The sequence below is a fragment of the Scomber scombrus genome, chromosome 3, assembly GCF_963691925.1.
Source record: "Scomber scombrus chromosome 3, fScoSco1.1, whole genome shotgun sequence".
Classification (NCBI taxonomy): domain Eukaryota; kingdom Metazoa; phylum Chordata; class Actinopteri; order Scombriformes; family Scombridae; genus Scomber; species Scomber scombrus.
This window is the reverse complement of record NC_084972.1, coordinates 23500304-23518458: the sequence shown is the minus strand read 5'-3', so window position 1 is coordinate 23518458 and position 18155 is coordinate 23500304. Positions and strand designations below refer to the sequence as shown.

General features: G+C 38.9%; 1 protein-coding gene across 1 annotated transcript; it reads left to right on the top strand.

The window, feature by feature from the left end:
• The first annotated feature begins 832 nt into the window (after positions 1-832).
• On the top strand, positions 833-16750 carry LOC133977428 (suppressor of tumorigenicity 7 protein-like). The gene is made up of 15 exons (XM_062415592.1): positions 833-1001; positions 1536-1618; positions 2081-2240; positions 2328-2382; positions 2534-2649; positions 2883-2961; positions 4046-4134; positions 4490-4590; positions 4717-4831; positions 4950-5022; positions 5188-5290; positions 13202-13352; positions 13802-13894; positions 14057-14196; positions 16598-16750. The coding sequence occupies exons 1-15, from the start codon at positions 833-835 to the stop codon at positions 16691-16693; spliced, it is 1623 nt and encodes a 540-aa protein (XP_062271576.1). The 3' UTR covers positions 16694-16750.
• The last annotated feature ends 1405 nt before the right edge of the window (positions 16751-18155 follow it).

Genomic DNA, 18155 nt, shown 5'->3' with positions numbered 1-18155 from the left:
GCAGATATCCCTTAAAGCCACAGCTTAGGTTTATTCTGAGCAGAGACAAATACAGCTTTCAAATAATACTCACTGTGTATTTATATTTCAGAGATTTAAGATCTGGTTACTTGTCAAAATAACTATTTCTTATTTGCCTCAATAAACTCCATCACTCTTAAAATCTGAGAATGACATGATAGGCTAACTAAAAACATTACTACTTAAGCACACAGCACTTGGCAAATGTAGCCTATTAGAAACTCTTATTCATTTTTTAAGATTTAGTTAAAACATTATCTCATTTGAGCACCATAAATATTCTATAATGGGTCCCTATACAACACTTGTCTATTCATACTGCATTTATATTTTATATTTTTTGCCAGTCTATGGTAGCTCATTTCTGCCAATGTGATGAAATATAGGCCTATGTAAGTCATTATAATGAGAAACTTTCTCAGAATAATGACGTAGTATCTCAAAATAATGAGACACTATCTCAAAATAATGACTAAGTATCTTAACATAATGATAAAGTATCTTCAATAATGATTTATCTTATTAGTATCTCATTATTTTGAGATATTTTCTCATTACATTGACTCACAGGATCTTTTTTTTTTTTTTTATCACATTGGCGGAAATGGGTTTTAATACTATGAACTCAATAGCAAGGCTTTTGTGTGAACCCGATCATCTCTAACCATTACATTTATAATGTTAGATTAGGTTGAAATGAACAGTAAACAAACCAGCCAATACCAATGATAGTAATATTTCTCTGAAGTCCCCGGAAGCCCTCTCGCTTGGTGGTCACGTGACTCCTCTGTTTACAGACATCCGGAGAAACATGGAGGACACCACTAGCAGTAATCCCCAATCTCTCGGATTTACAGAGAAATTAAAGTCTTGGCTCTCTTGGTCATGGACATACGTGTGCTTAATTTGGTTGGGCATGGTGCTCATCATGATATACGTGCTGTGGAGCCCGCTGAAACTGCAGGAAACTCTTACCTCAGGTGAATTAAGGGAACTGCTAGCTAGCTATTGTTAGCCTCCGGATATCTGGCATTAGCGGGAGCTGTTGATTTGACAGCTCGTTGCTTGAGTGAGTTTAGCACCAATAAAGGGAGCTTCGTGGTCAGGATTAAGTCGAGTATTAAATAAGTATTACTGGATCTTAATTACATTCATTTTTAATTGTTGCGCTCATTGAATATATTTAAGATTTAGTAATTTATTGTTGTGCTATCAAGTTGGCTACTATAGTCATGACATACGCGATGTACTACATTATGTTGCTACTTGCCAGCTGTACAAAATCCCGCTAACAATGTTTTTCTGTCGGCATTGTCCACCCCATTTATAGCATGCTTTATGTTTGAAACGTATAAGCCACTATAATTGATGTATTGCACCTTTAAACTGCAGGTCTTTTAGTGTGGAGATGAGGCTACATGTGTGTAGGGGTTAAGTGAAGGGGAAAGAGATCCAGACGCAATACTGCTGGCACTGATGGCACTTAACTGAATATTGTCTCTTTTTCTATCCAGCATCAGTGTTTTTGAACACACTGACCCCTAAATTCTACGTGGCTCTCACTGGAACCTCCTCCCTCATCTCTGGACTCATCCTTGTGAGTTATCAACTCAGTTATTTCTAGCACTACTAGATGACTGTGAGCTTTGATAGGTATTGCAGTCTGTTGCATAGAGAGAAAGATGATGTGGAATGTACACGTTTAAAGAATCAGATTCATTTTACAACTGACTGACAAGGTTATCAAGATCTTTTTAGACAGAAATAAAAAAGCATGTGATGTACACAATGGACAGATACAGTGTGTGATAGGGGAGATAAGACAAATAGCAGATGTTCACCAATCAGAAATTCCATACGTTAATTGTTATTATAGCAACAAAGCCCTTTGCCTTTTGTGTTTTGTAGCAGTTTAAGTTACATCAGTTGAATGATTTTTTTTTTTTAACAGAAAAAGTTACCACTGGTGCACTGATATAATAATATCAATAGTTACCTGTCGATAACTGACTGAAGCATTTTGTCACCTCGTGAATTCAAGAATGCCTTCTTGTCACAGATATTTGAGTGGTGGTATTTTCGTAAATATGGGACTTCGTTCATCGAACAAGTTTCGGTGAGCCACCTGCGTCCTCTCCTGGGTGGAGTTGAGAGCAGCTCTACAACTGGTCTGTTCTCATCAGTTAATGGAGAGGCAGAGCCGAGACCCAGTGTCTCAGGTAAATACTGATATGATTCCTACTGTAACAACAATACTACTGACAGTAGTATTACTGCTACCAATAATAATGGATTCCTTTTGGCAGAGTGTAAAGTCTGGAGAAACCCTTTGAATCTGTTCAGAGGAGCAGAATACAACAGGTATGTGTTTGTGTTATATTGTGACACTGTTTCCAAAGATATCTTGCAAAGTCTGTTTGGCATTAGTAATCAATATCAATCAACATCTGAACTGAACATAACTTAATTTACTGCTTTCAATAAAACTTTAGCTGTTATTTTTACTCTACAGGTACACCTGGGTGACTGGGAAAGAACCCCTAACGTACTATGATATGAACCTGTCTGCTCAAGACCATCAGACCTTCTTCACAGGAGACACTCAACAGTTAAGACCAGAGGATGCCGGTGAGTTTTAATAATATACTTTACAAACCCCACCTAAGCCAAAAGTTCTAAATTTAAAACAGTATACACTAAGCATAACTAGAGTGATGTGCTATGTCTTTGTTGCTGACATATTTCCATGTAAAAGATTTCTCTGATACTGCTTTTTGTTGTGTGCCATGTAGCTTTTGACTTGGATGCATATAACTGAATATGTCAGTGTTAACAACCCTGAGCACATCATCTTCTTTCAGTGATGCAGAAGGCCTGGAGAGAGAGAAATCCTCAAGCCAGGATCAGAGCAGCTTACCAGGCCATAGAAATGAACCAAGAGTGAGTTCTACTCATACACCATTGCATATTTCTCCTTAAATGCTGTATCTATAAGCATACCAAAGCTCAGGTACAGTAACAGTTACAGTGTTTATATCCACGTAACAATGTAACAGGTGCCAATACTACAGTTTAGGCAACAGTTTGGGCTGCACAGTGACTTGGTGGTTAGCACAGTTGCCTCACAGCAAGAAGGTCTTGGGTTCAATACACGGCTGGGGCACGGCCTTTCTGTGTGAATTTTGCATGTTCTCCCTGTGCTTGCATGGGTTTCCTCCAGGTGCTCTGGTTTCCTCCCATTGTCAAAAAAAACATGTGTGATAGGTTAATTCTCCTGTCTGCCTGTGACGAAGGCACTGACATAGATCTGGAGTTGGTCCCTGCGTGCTGTACAATGGCTGCCCACTGCTCCTAGTACTTAGTATGGGTTAAATGCAGTATGTAACCTTTACCTTTATAAAAAGGTTTTACATGGTTACCCATTGCCAACTCTCCATAAAGCTCATGTCAATATGACCTTTTGTTATGATTGCATTAGCAGCTCTGTATAAACTAGAAACTATGTGAAATAGTATGTAAGGGCTTACCACTTTGGTATGAATAAAGTAAAGATGTTTTTGTATCTACTTCTAATGAGTTGTGTTCAGTTTAGAGTCCCACTGACACTAGATTTTTGACACCAATACAGATACTGGTATGTGAAAGTTTTAGAAATCCAATAATGTATTGGCTGATGCTGCTGCCTTCAAAGACTCAGTTTGTCACATGAAATATTCAACTGAGGAAATACATGAAAGTGATACCTACTATGCTGTATGTTCTAACACGCATCTGCTGTAATAATGCTCTTAAATGTGAATTATCCAAGTAAGTTGCTGTGATTGTGCTTGCTTTAGTTAAAAAAATAAATACATTCATATATACAGTATTTATGGGCTTTGCTGTACTCAAAGCAATGTATTGCTGTGATTGCATTATGACTCAATTTTCTAAGGTGCATGCAAATGTAACTACTGTTTTGTGCCACAACAATCCACCCTCTTTATGTTTTTAATAAGGTCTGCCTTTTTTTGCATGTGTGCAGATGTGCTGCAGCCTATGTGCTTCTAGCAGAGGAAGAAGCCACAACTATTACAGAAGCAGAGCGCCTCTTCAAAAAAGCATTGAGTATTGGTAAGAATGGATTTAAATATTCAATAGGTCATCTGTTGTAAACCCTGAGGCACAGTAGCAGGAAAATAGCTAACCAGTTGTGTGCACTGTGCAATTGTTGCACTGCACTGCTTCACAATTTACTGTTGTGCAATGCTACATCACAGGTGGGTGCATGGTTACAAGTAGAACAGACCACATCTACCCACCTGGGATGTTGCATGTGATCAGAGGAGCAACATCAAATTAATACATCAATCCTGTTTCCTTTTAGGCCGGAAGTTTCTTTAATTACAATTGCATCCATGTTATTCGTGTTTTTGACTGTGAAGTGTTTTGTGCATTAAATGTCATATTTTCTGTTTGCCATCCACAGCTGGAAAAGATATCAACTTATTGGTATACATTAAACGTAGACTGGCAATGTGTGCACGCAAGCTGGGACGGATTAAAGAAGCAGTGAAAATGATGAGAGATGTAAGTTTCTATCCTAAACTCAGGCAATACATAACTAACTGAGGCAACCAGTTTACTGTATTAAACAATGTGCAGTACATTTATCACAAATGGTATATTAACATATGATGTTTTGTCTCTTTACAGTTAATGAAGGAGTTCCCATTGTTGGGAATGTTAAATATACACGAAAACCTCTTGGAGGCACTTCTAGAGCTTCAGGCATATGCTGATGTCCAAGCTGTCCTTGCCAAATATGATGGTATGGCTACATTCAGTTAACATTTAACCATCCCATCATCACTGCTGAATTTCATTGAATTTGTCTTGAAAATGTGGTTTCTGATGTCACACGACCCCATTTTCTGCTTCTGTTGTAGACATCAGCTTGCCAAAGTCAGCCACAATATGCTACACATCTGCACTGTTGAAAGCACGGGCTGTATCAGATAAGTATGTTTCTCTTTGGTTCATATTGTTTAAAATATCCGTTAAACCTTGCATACCATTCAACATTTTTATCTCTTAACACTTAACCTTGTGTATATAACTGCGGGTAACAGTACCATGTAACTTTGTGAGCAGCGACAGTGTGTCATATGAGTTGTGTTTTCTCAGGTTCTCACCAGAGGCAGCATCAAGGCGGGGACTCAGCACAGCAGAGATGAATGCTGTGGAGGCCATACACAGAGCTGTTGAGTTCAATCCGCACGTGCCAAAGGTCAGTCATATATGCTAATGTCACATATACTCTGAGGGCTTTTGTGGGCCTGTAAAACCAAATGATCACTATAACCTTAAATAAATGTGACTTGGCTTGACACTGAGGCATCCTGGAAACCCTCCTTTACATCTGCCATATAAATATATTATCTATTAAATCTCCACATTAATTATGAACTGAATTAAATCTGCTCCACTAGAATGCAAATGTATGATTTTTGAATTTCCCCTCAGTTTTTATTTTCAAACACAGATTGCCACACACGACTCCTTCTGGTAATAATTCATATCTTGACAAACTGTTCATATGTGTTCCCCTCCCACACTCTTCCTGAAATTCACATCTGAGCTGTTTGAATCTTCATGAATAGACACGTGCATAAAAGTATATTTTCATCTATGCCCCTGCTATACTGCAAGTGGTTCAGGTTATTAAATATTCACTGCATCTTTGATACACCCTTTTTCAATATTCAGTGTGATCATGCAGGGCTCACATGACTGCCATGCGTAAATGTCGCAGCCAGCACAAGAAGGCAAAGCAGGCAGACAGGTATGCTATCAGCCAGACAGACGGAGATGAGTTATGTCAGCAGTAACAGGTGTTGTAATTTTCAGACATAGCAGCTTTCATTGCAGAGATGCTGCTGGCTCACCAGCAGGTGTCGGTGTAGTTCTTCATACAGCCGCTTTTAACTTAATTTCATCACACCTGTAGTTCCAGATTTACACCCTGAATCCTGGTTCATATGTACTTTTGCCAATTATTTCTCTACATGAGTGAGTTTGGTTATTATTAACTGATTGTTATTTTTATAGTTATTTTAAATGACTATTGTATGTTTGATGGGTGTGTTTGCCTTAGTAGGCATTTTTGCAGGTAGTTCAGTTTGAAGGAAAACTATAATGTAACAAATTGGTCATAATTATGCACAATAGAGACTAGCTCTGTATATATCTGAACCAGGGAACACATGAGACTACAAGTAGCTATCTATCTGGGTTTTCACATCAGTTCCCACAGGATTAGATGTCACCTGCACACACAGTCATACACAACTAGTTGCAGCAGAGTTTTGTCTCAGTTTAGCCTTTGTAGTGTGGTGTTGTTTCATCTCATGGACTCCTTTTCTGAGAGAGAGAGAAAGAGAATCAGTGTGTTTGTGTGTGGAGGGGGGAGATGTCAGCCAACACTTTGATCCAGCCTTTGATTTTAAAGTGAGGGCCCTCATCTTCATTGTCTTTCCAACTGCTCCCTCCCTACCCACTGCGCCCCGAGGCAGCCGTCCTCTCTCCTCTCATCACATACCCTCATCCTGTTTCTTATCCTCTCATGTTCCCTCATCCACTCTCATTCCCTGTTTTAGCCAAAAGTCAGTCTTTGACCACTAGTGCCAACTTTATCAAAATGACTCCTGAACGTTTAGGTGAATAGCTTAACTATGTTTTACAAAGGATTAATGTGATGAGCTTGTCTTTCAGCATTTTACTCTGGAATCTGGTACTCACACAGGCCTCATAGCAATGTGATGTCAAGTTTGTTGCTTTGTGTTGTCTGGCACATCTGAACAATGAGTGCACCTGTGTCTGTGGCCTTTTTGACATGGACTGGCCTGTCTTTCCCAAAAACAGATTCTTCTTTTTTAATAAACACCTCTGCAGGGTTGTTGTTTTTTTAAAAAGAATTCATCTGTCATAAATATTTACATTAGTGAGTGAATTCAAGTCATGTTTTCCTTCAAACATCTGTCACATATTCAGGTGTGTAGAGATTTTTAATCAATTTCTGTTTACAGTTTTTCTCAATTGCTAAGACATATTTCTTGAAATTATGCTTCATTTCCCAGAACTCTAAACACAAATGCTTAACAGCACACTCATCTTCATAAACTTCCATGTCAAAACAAAACTCAACTCAAAACTATGTAAACTTACATCTAAACCAAACTTTGTCTTCAGATATCACAAAAAAACATCAAAATAGCAATTACACACACTGGTGAAATCCAGTCAAAACACTCCCATAAAAACCTGTTACTACAATGAATAATGAATAATGAACACAGTATGAAGACACAGCACATATACATCTTCAAAATGTTTAATCTTTCACTGTACTGAAGTAAAATAAGCTGAAACTGAGTGAAAAAGTAAATGTCTTATAAAAAATATGCAACTGAGAATACATTAAATTAATGTCCATATATTTACCAAAATAAACCAATGAAAGTTTGTACATGAAAAAAGCAATCACATTTATTCTGCCTCAAGTCTTGGTGGATTCATTGTTCCAAAACAAATGAACTCACTCACAGCCCTGTTACCCATCTATCCTGAGGTTCTGATTGGTGTGTTCACAATTTTGACTCTTAATGTTTCCAACTGGAAATTGTGTGTTGATTGGGTTCCAGCTGTAATGATTAGAGTTAATGATATTGAATGCCAGCTCTTTCTAAATGAGCACATGAGTGGAAACCGGGGAATAGTGTTTAGAGTTTCTGTCATTTGCTAGATGGTGTCATGGTTTGTGATGTTTAGTTAATAGGTCCAGGTACAGTGTGTAAGCAATAGAGAAAAACTTAATCACAATAATTCAATTAATCAAGTAAATATGTAATTTATAAATGCCTTAAGCTGTAATTGATGTCTCGTTCAACTGTGATAGTTTTTTGGGCTTCATTAGTGATTGAAGTTCAGATTATTTTCTTGATTAATCAATTAATTGTTTTATGTATACAATTTTAGGAAATAGTGAAAACAGTCTAAAATCCGAAAATATTCAGATTGCTATCATGTGCGGGACAGAAAAGCATCAGATCATCACATGTGAGAAACAACAACCAGCAAATGTATGATAGTTTTTGCTTAAAACCGTAGATGAATGACTTAAACAGTTATTTGATTATTAAAATATTTGCAGATCAATTTTTTGCCGATCAACTAATTGATTAACTAAGTAATTGTTGCAGTTCTACTAGTTTTAAACATTATCTGCTGCATAAACAGCTGTTGACCCAAAATTTAAAGCCCGTAAAAGCCGGCAATAATGGACTGAGATGCATGGACTGATTCATAATGAGCCATTCAAATATACCAATATCATGACCCTTTGTTACAACTAAACATGATGTTATTTCAGAACAGTTTCACTTCAGTTCACCATTACTTCACAGCCAACAAACAACAAATCACTTCATAATGAGTTTACAGCTCCATGACAGTATTTGGGGAAAACACTGGGTCCAGTTTTATTTCAAATATAAAGAAACCCCCTCCTACATCTTCAAATGTGCTCAAGTACAGAACAAGTTGAGAAGTTAATTAATTTGTGTGTGTGAGTGCGTGTGCGTGTGCGTGCTTGTGTTGTGGTAGAGGAGCCATACCAGAAACTAGTCTTGCACTGAACTGGAACAGGCAGAGTAGAGCAGCTTTGCCTGATCTGAATGAATTTTTTCTAAATTTCTCAACCATCATCATTATAGAGCACCAGCAGAGAAGTGGTGGCCGAAAGTTAACAGAAACAAGCTTGTGAAAAGAGGGTCATCAGTTTGATGGCCAGGTCGCCGGGATCAATCTTGATGAGGAAAAAGTGAAAGCGAGCGCTTGACCTTCCCTTAGTACTCCTTACCTTATGACCTACTGACAGACTTAAAATCCTATAGAGCCACACCGCTAACATGGCTAATAAAACACTAACAAGCCAACAGCCTCTGCCACCCTCAGACAGGTGGAGTAATGAAGGAACATTGTTAGGTCAAGCATTAAAGTGTGTGTTTGTGTGTTTGTGTTATCAAGCATGCCAGGGAGATTATATATGAATATCATGCTAGGCTACATCACATGCGCTTATTAAAACTGCTCAAAAGGCTACACACACACACACACACACACACACACACACACACACACACACACACACACACACACACACACACACACACACAGCTGCATTCACCATCCTCCTCCCACATCTTGCCCCTATTTCCCTCCTCATCCTTTTTCCCCCCACCTTTTATTTATTACCCTCTACTCCTCCTCCACTCTTTTCCCCATCTGTCTGTCTGTTCCAATCAGCCTCTCTACTAGCAAGTGGTTAAGAAACTGACAGTTTGCTGGATGTTTGGATGGCCGATCAAGTGTTCTGGCTACCTGAATCTGCTTTACATTTACATTTACCACTACTTTGGTCCATATGTTGATTTTAAAGCAGTCCACCCCATCTACCTTGCCAGTTTGCTCCACTTTGGATGGCGGTTTCTCATCTCACCTCATTCCGGTTGACATCCTCACATCTAGATACCCTGTCAAGGCTCAGAAATGTAGAACCGCTGCTTAGTTTTCCTCTGAGATTGGCTTTTTCATCTGTAAATTGAGACAGAGTAGCAGCCTTGGGTTTGTTCTGAATTAAGATGGATGAGGTTTGATTCAGACAAGGAAAAGGGAGTAGTAACATGAATTGCGCCTCAGCTTAGGATTTGCCTTATCCTTGCACACTTTAGGACAAATATGAGTTTTCTGCCACTTTCCACTCACTCAGCACAGGTAGGGGTAGCTAAAAGTGGTGTTTACTGACTGTATGAAATTATTAATCTTAGTTTGTGTTCTAAACCCAACACCTGTTAGTCTTTACTGTATGTTCAGTCCATGCACGTGTGCGTGTGTGTGTGTTTTGTCCGACCCATATGGAGCAACTACAGGGCTGATGTCATTGTTGTTGCTTGTGTGTCCCATTGTGAGAAGCAAAGTGCTGCAGATTAGAATCAGAAGGCAGCTTATGAGTTATGCTCTGGGCTTATGACTGCCCAGGGATAAAAGGAGAACACATGAAACTCAATCCCTTCATCAAAGAGGCGACGGGGAGTGGAGAAGCAGACCGAAGAACAAGAGAGAAGGGTGGGGGTGGAGGGGTGGTGGGGTTGGCCAGCACATAGGACTGAGGTGTCACCAGGTCTAATGCTGTGGCATGCGAGGAAGGACAGCTGAGCAGCCAGCCTCTCTAAATGGTTAATCTTAAAACACAGAGGACCCAGACTTACATGGGTGGCATATACTGGTAGAAATATCCATTATTATCTGTAAAATATCCAGGTATAACCAAATGAACACATTTGTCTCACTTTCAAATTCAGACCTGTAATGTAGACCTTCATGCATGTCCTGCAGTCTTGACGTGTTATTTGAAACAACAATGCTGTTTTATGGGCAGATACAGCAGATGTCTTGTGCTCTACACCAGAACAGTGGTAGAAATAGTATGTTATGGTTGCAATGGCTGGATGGCTCTACATTGATGCAGGGGGAGTAGAGGATGGTGAAAGGTTTACGCTCAGAGGAGGAAAGGACACAGAAATGGTTTGGGGGCTGAAGGCAGACAGTTAAGTGTCTTTACTGGTGCAGAGAGAGCTGATTTTAAGTAAGTCAGACAGGATAAGTGAGAAGGACAAACGAGCAGCTTCTGGTTGTCTGTAGCAGTCTGTCCCTGTAATGACTACACAGTGTGTTGGGATGGAAAGAAAAGCAGCCATAAGACAGGACAGGCTGCTGGCCTGGTGGAGTGAAGCTGAGGAAGATGGGTGAAGTGGAGTGTTCACACCTGTAGTCTGGTTGATTCAGCCTCAGAGTAAGAGGGCAATGAAGCGGTGAATGGGGGACCGGCAACAGAGGTGTGTGGTAAAAACCTCCTACACAAAGTATTCAATGTAATTAATATCTTATGAATATGGCTGAGGTATTACAATGAGGAAAAATAAATACAATGATGGTTTAAGCAAGTGACGATTGAAAAAACTGAGGAAGAAATGGATGAATGGACTCAGGAACAGGAAATTGTGAATTGGGTGCAAGATTTTTGACCATTCAGTTAGCATGAGCCAGTAATAAGAAGCGAAGACAGAAAACAGGATGCTGAGTAATTGCAGACTGGCAGTAAAGTAAACTTTGAAAGAAAGGATAGAGATGATGAGAAAAATGGATGAGGCACATAGCCAGTATGAGACATGGGATACAGGCTCATATGTAGCTAAATGAAAGAGTATGAAGGAGAGTTGGAGAAAGATTGGGATGAGCAAGGTTAAAGAGCCTGTGCAGACAGGGATCGTGGGGGCAAGAGTGGAGACTTAGGGTACTTAAGGTAGGGGGAGATGGGTAAAGCAGCAGGGTCTGGCTGGCTGGTTGGATAGATGGATGGATGGCTGGCTGAGCCTGTGACCATGGAAGGGATTAGACAGGATTAGCTGTGGGGTAACCTTCCCAAAGTGTCAGTCTGAGATCCAGAGCGCTGTGAAGCTGGCCGCCTGGGAATCCAGCCCAGGGGGCCCCAGCCCTGCGTATAGGTTTTGTTTAACACAGACCCCTGCTACACTGGGAACCACAGACATAAATTATATAGAGTGACAGGTTCATCAAAGTCAGTACAGGCCTATTAATGACTTATCCATAGACACAGCAAACCTGGAGTAAAAATAATGCAGAAAAGCAATACACAACAGCTCATGCAATTATTTGTAGACGCTTGTTCTGTGGTATTTCTGAGAGCATACCTGTTCTATAGGTTGTAACTCTGGGATGTGGGCCTTTGTCAGCACAGTGAACCGACTGACTCACTGGGACAAACTTACACAGTAGGGAAAGAGAGGAGGGGGTGAGCGGGGGATGTTACACATTCATGGAATGAATGTACTGTACTGTAACAATAACACACATACACACACACACACAAGAGCTTTGGAAAGCCTTTCCCTCCCACCTTGAACAATTGCAAAATAAGGCTCTCAACAAATACCTCACATGAAGAAAATGTGTTTTCAGTCTGCAGGGAGTTTGCCAGAGGGAATTGCACAATAGGATACTATAATTGAAGCGCTGACTGAGAAACGAGGAGAAAATGTGAATGAAACCATTAAAGCCACGTGAAGAGATTTTTTGACTTTTTAGAGCAAATCACATCAATCAATCAATCAAACAAACTTTATATGCATTGCAACTTTTATAAAGGTTAGTTCAATTCAAAGTGCTTCATAGACAACTGACAAGCCCATAATAAGATGGGACGAATGTAAACAGGAAAAATATTTCGAGACCGATGCACAGGAGTTCTGAAACTGCAATGAAAACCAAAACATTTGTATTAAAAAAATAAATCAATAAAATAGTTATTTAAAAACAAGATAAAATAGATTTAAGAAATGACAAATAAAATCAATAAGAATACAATAAAATAAGTGATTGAGAAAAAATAAAATAACTTCCCTAAAGCATTCTAATCCAAAGATTGGCTAAAGAGGTACGTTTTGAGCCAAGCATTTAAGCAGCAAATGAAACATAACATTTGAGTCCTTTCTCACCACCTGTTGAATGTAAATATTCTTACTGTGTTTTATTGTTTAGTCTTTGTTGGTTAATATCAAAGAAACATTTCTTTGACTTGCTAGATGTTAGTTTTTTTCCCCCAGCATTTTTCCTTTTACATGATAGAGATGGATCATGGGTTTTGCGTCTTAGCTGACACGGTCTCTGGACCATCTAAAGTGTTAAAGAGTTTTTCACTAACAATTTACTGCCAACGAGGAATTAGACTGGTTTGGCAAGAGCCACTGAGACAACCACACAGAATGATAAAAAAAATAACTTAACCAAATAGAAATATTAAAACAAAAAAAAACCCAGAAAAAGATCCCAAGCTCAGAAGGCAGATACGTTCTGTTGGCGTTTAAAAGATAGTTACAAAACACCAAGTCATGCAAATATACAGACACTGGTATAGTTCTGAAACAGTTCTTGACAACAGTGTGAAGTACAGCTATACTAACACTTCTGTTGTGCTTTAACAAGTTCACAGGAGCCAAATGGTATGTTGGCACTGTATTGTGTACTGAACAGAGGTCTTGTATTTTTCTTTTTTTCTGTTTAGTACTTATTAGAGATGAAGAGCCTGATCTTGCCTCCAGAGCACATCTTGAAGAGGGGTGACAGTGAGGCAGTGGCATATGCTTTCTTCCACCTGCAGCACTGGAAGAGAGCAGAGGGAGCCTTAAACCTACTACACTGCACCTGGGAGGGCAGTATGTATCACCTTTACTTGCTCTACTGTACACTTCTGTGTTGAAGAATTTTTATTATTTTTATAGAAAAGCTTACTATTTTCTTTTGTTCAGTTAAAAGTAAGTAATCTGAATCTTTAGACATCTCTATACTCCATGTATGTCCTCATTTTTAAATCATTGTATCATCGTTTTTGTGTGCACACCACACACATAATTGCTCACTGGAAGTATATTGTTTTTGTTACATTTCATTATGACGTTAGAATCTTATCCCTATATATAATATTTTGCTACTTAGATGATTTATTGCAAATTGTGGCAGCTATTTAACAGCCTCATCTAGCCATGGTTTAAAATACCACATGTTGTTTAAAACATTTTTCACATTGTGCAGTACAATGAAGTAATCCTTTAGATGTGGTTCATCCTGATTCAATTCCCTTTTGCTCCTTTTTCTGTCTTTCCAGCCTTCCGGATAATTCCCTATCCATTGGAGAAGGGTCATCTGTTTTATCCTTACCCAGGATGCACAGAAACAGCAGATAGGGAATTACTGCCCTGTACGTTGAAGAAGAAAAGCCTTAATCTACTTGCAATCTATGAATTTGTTCCCTTTTTGATTGCATGATTAATCATCCTCTCATTATTTAAACTTGACTTCAGTTCTGACTTTCTTTTGCTCCCTTTTCTCACTGGCTGTTTGTCTCTAATCGTTACTGCAGCGTTCCACGAGGTGTCCGTGTACCCAAAGAAAGAGCTTCCCTTCTTCATCCTCTTCACAGCAGGCCTTTGCTCCTTCACTGCCATGCTGGCCATGCTCACACATCAGTTCCCTGAGCTCATGGGTGTCTTTGCCAAAGCAGTAAGTACTGTTACCAAATATCCAAAATTCTTTAACTAAAACCTTAGGGGTTGCTTTTTTGAATTTATTTGTTGATTAAAATCAACAACTCTGTATGAATTTGATCAGATTTTCGCAGTTGAGCTTAGACTTGTAAATTGACTGGGTGGTTAGTTCTTCTGTTAATCTCTACTTGGCTCTTTTTTCTATGTTTTAATGCATGTTGTTTGTAACCTGAACCTTTTAACCCTTGTGATAATTACTGCCTTCCATCACTGTTGGTAACACTGGAGGCTCATGGGAGTCGTAGGCCTGTAAAGTCAGTGTTTCTCTCCAAAACAAGCTGTAGTCCAGCTTAAGCTATCAGTTACCACAGCTGAGCAATGCAAGCTTATGGTCACAGCAAACATACCAGTGTAGCATAAAGCCTTAAAGATTTAGAAGCCACAAATGTATGACTTCCTTTTACTGTTTGTTTATTATAGAAGTGTTGTGTTGTCTGTTTTAGCCTGTTTGGCAAGCTTCTTACTTTGGCTAATCCTTTGTATATAGTCACCCTGTTTATTAGGACCTGCCTTTACATAGACTTGCAGACTTGTAGCAAAAACAAGAACATCTAGTGCTCCTTTTGTTATGAGAAAGATTGGGTGCAGATAGGATTTTTACAGCAGGGTCGGCAAGCCTGGTTTGTGTAATGTTCAGATAGAGTGCATGAAAACCATTGAGGGAGGAACACAGAGGTCCTCACTGCCGTCTGAGGAAAAACAGATTTTTCTGAGTCTGCTGCTCTTGATACAATGATCCAAGCAATGCAAGACTGTGGTGATGATGATGGCAGTCTGCCTTTCCTTTATTTATGGATACCAGACATGTATAGTATAGTAGTTGGATATGTTTCATATATTCAATGGCATAAGAGAAGTACATGACCACTTATGAGACTATTAAAAGTGTCAAGTGTATCAAGCACACCACAAGTAGTTTCAGAGAGAAGCCATATTGTAATGTTTTTGAGGACATCTTACTTTTATTACCAACCTTAAAGGACCAGTGCATTGGATTTAGTGGCATCTAGTGGTCAGTTTGCAAATTGCAACTAGCTGAATACTCCTCCCCCTCACGCTCCCCTTCCAAGCGTGTAGGAGAACCTATGGTGGCTGCGAAACTTGCAAAAAACATCAAAGACTCTGTCTAGAGTCAGTGTTTAGCTGTCCATTCTGGGCTACTGTAGAAACATGGCAGTGCAATATGGCAGGCTCCATGGAGGGGGACCTGATCCCTATGTATATATAAAGGGCTCATTCTAAGGTAATTTAAACACATTTATTTTTTCATGGGATTATACATTATTTAATACATACTTGCGAATATTGTATTCTATTTCTGTCAAGTCTGTTCTGCTAGATGCTACTAAATACACACTGCACCTTTAACTCACTCTATTACACAAACTTAATATATTGTTCATCCTATATCGTAATCCGAGCTGATTTATGTCTTACTGGTCATCATTGAATTGAATTTGAAAGCTGGTCAAATTAAATTGTAGTTAAGCTGCTCCTCAGATTGTACATGATGAGTATTTATCAGGCGTATTAAAACTTTGAAGCTACGCTTGCTTGTTCTCATAGCTCATTTTTTTCATAGTAAACTTCTTTAACTGGCCATTTTTTCTAATAAGGTCATATTTATATCAGGAGTGAATAGGTGGTATAAGGGTTACTTAGCAAGTCACATGCCTTTAGAGTACTTAATAATGATTTAATACAAGTGCATTGTCAACAAGTTATCCTATTGTTTATTATTTATTGTTTATTGTTGCTGAGTAATTTATATTTTAGATGGACATCACATTACTACTGAAACAATACAGTATGTCTGTATTTGCTCTTGTTGGTAATTCACACATCACAAATCAGTTTAAAAGGATGATGATCAACAGCCTTTCTCCCAGTTTTTTCTATGACTAATTTGTCAAGTTTTTCTGGCTTATTTCTTTTCACCTCATGGTTCACTGTTTAGAGACAGAAAGAGAAACAAAGCAACTGAGGAAAAAAGAGCGTGATTCATTCGACGTTTTGAAAGTGTGTTGCAAAGTGAATCACGCATACTTCGGAAAAGTATATTAAGATGTCAGCACTGCTTATACAAACAAAAATTGGTTGCTTTGACAAGATATTCTCTCTTCACTATACTCAAAACAGCTTCCAGATTGCATGAATAAATATATTCAGTTTTAGCCTTTTCATGAGTGACGAAATGTTTTACCTAAAGCTTCGAGGATAAAACTGTCCATAACACTGTTTTAGTGAAATAATGGCTGTAGGAAGTGGATGTTTTTTAATGTTACACTTTAAATAAGGGAAAACCTCTTCCTAGTGACATTCAACTGAAGTCTTACTCTGCTTTCCCTCCCTTTCAGTTCTTCAGCACACTCTTTGCACCCCTGGGTTTCTTAGCAGACAAGATGGAAAGCTTCATGCCGTCCAGTTTTTGGCACCAGCTGACTCGGATCTGACCCCATCTCATGCACACACGCAGACACACACACACACACACACACACACACACACACACACACACCAATACACACCAATACCACTCCAAACCCTCAGACAAAAAGTGTTTGCTCTCCTGTCTTCAGCATTACTGTCCACTTGCTGCATTGTTACTGATTATGTTGGCTGAGGTAGTATCAACACAGCAATACCACTCTTAAGATGCTCTCCCACACTGTTCCAGTTGCCAGTAACTTTTCCAAGAACGCATTTAGTGAATACCATTTGCAACGATTTCACAGGGCCATTCATTTGTCATTGGCAATCCCAAATGTTTCAGTATCCCACAAGTTTGACGCTGAATTTTGTACAAAAATAAAATGAGTAATTTGTCAGAGGTACTCCTCTGTTGATTTACAACAAGAGAAAGCTAAAACTGCATGATTTTTAAAGGTCCTCTTATTACTGTCTTGTCAATTTGTTTTAAGTAGTGTGTTAACAGACACGTACATGACGTATTTGCCTTTTAGAATATTATTGATACAAATGATGCTATTCCTCACTTTTTCCTGCAAAATTATTTATTTGTACCATAGAGATCCCATGGCGTATTTGGGGTGGGAACCTATGTGTCCTATATCAACCCTCTGTTCCCCACGAGGCAGATTTAAAAGTCTGTGAGACCTACTAAAAAACAGAGCTGTGATTTACAGCCTTGGAGTGCCTGCAGTGTATACAACGCCTCTGCAGTTCAACAGTTGTTACCATGGCATGACACCTCAGCACTATATCACTGGGGCAACCGCCAACCCCGTAACATCGAAATGTAAATGGGATCATTACTGGTCACCACAAGGCCTCTCATGGCATCGCTTATTTCTACTGATTGCACTCTACAATGTCAGAAGTCACAGTGATGGTCAACCAGGGAACAAGAATCACCCGACATAGTAGATGCAATACATAAGATTACAGTAATTCTTCTTTCTTGATTTTTTTTAGTGAGGAACGTCAACCAGGATAAGCCCTCATACACACTGAGAATATTCAGTTAGCCACTTTGCAGGTATTGCAGTGCCATTTGGAGTTGGTGAGCAAAATTAACAGACATGTAAAGACCTATTGAACAAAGTAAGATGTACAAAAGTACTCTGTAAGTAAGTACTCTTGCCCTGCCTTGGTCCATGTCTGTTCATTTTTCAGTAAATTATACGCAGTTATTTTGCCATAATTGATTTGACTCTGACATTTATTCCCCTCTCTGAAAGATTAAATCCTTTTTATCAAACTAAATATCCTGAGATACCACTACCACCTAGTTGTGACATAATGTAAAAACTGCCTGATAGTGTAACTTGCCAGAAACAATGTGCCTTGTTAGAAATTGTAATAAAGCCTGTAAATGTAATGTATATGCAGACATACAGTAAACCTATAAAGAATGTAATAATTGGAGTTTATTTAATAAATATGTCAACGGTT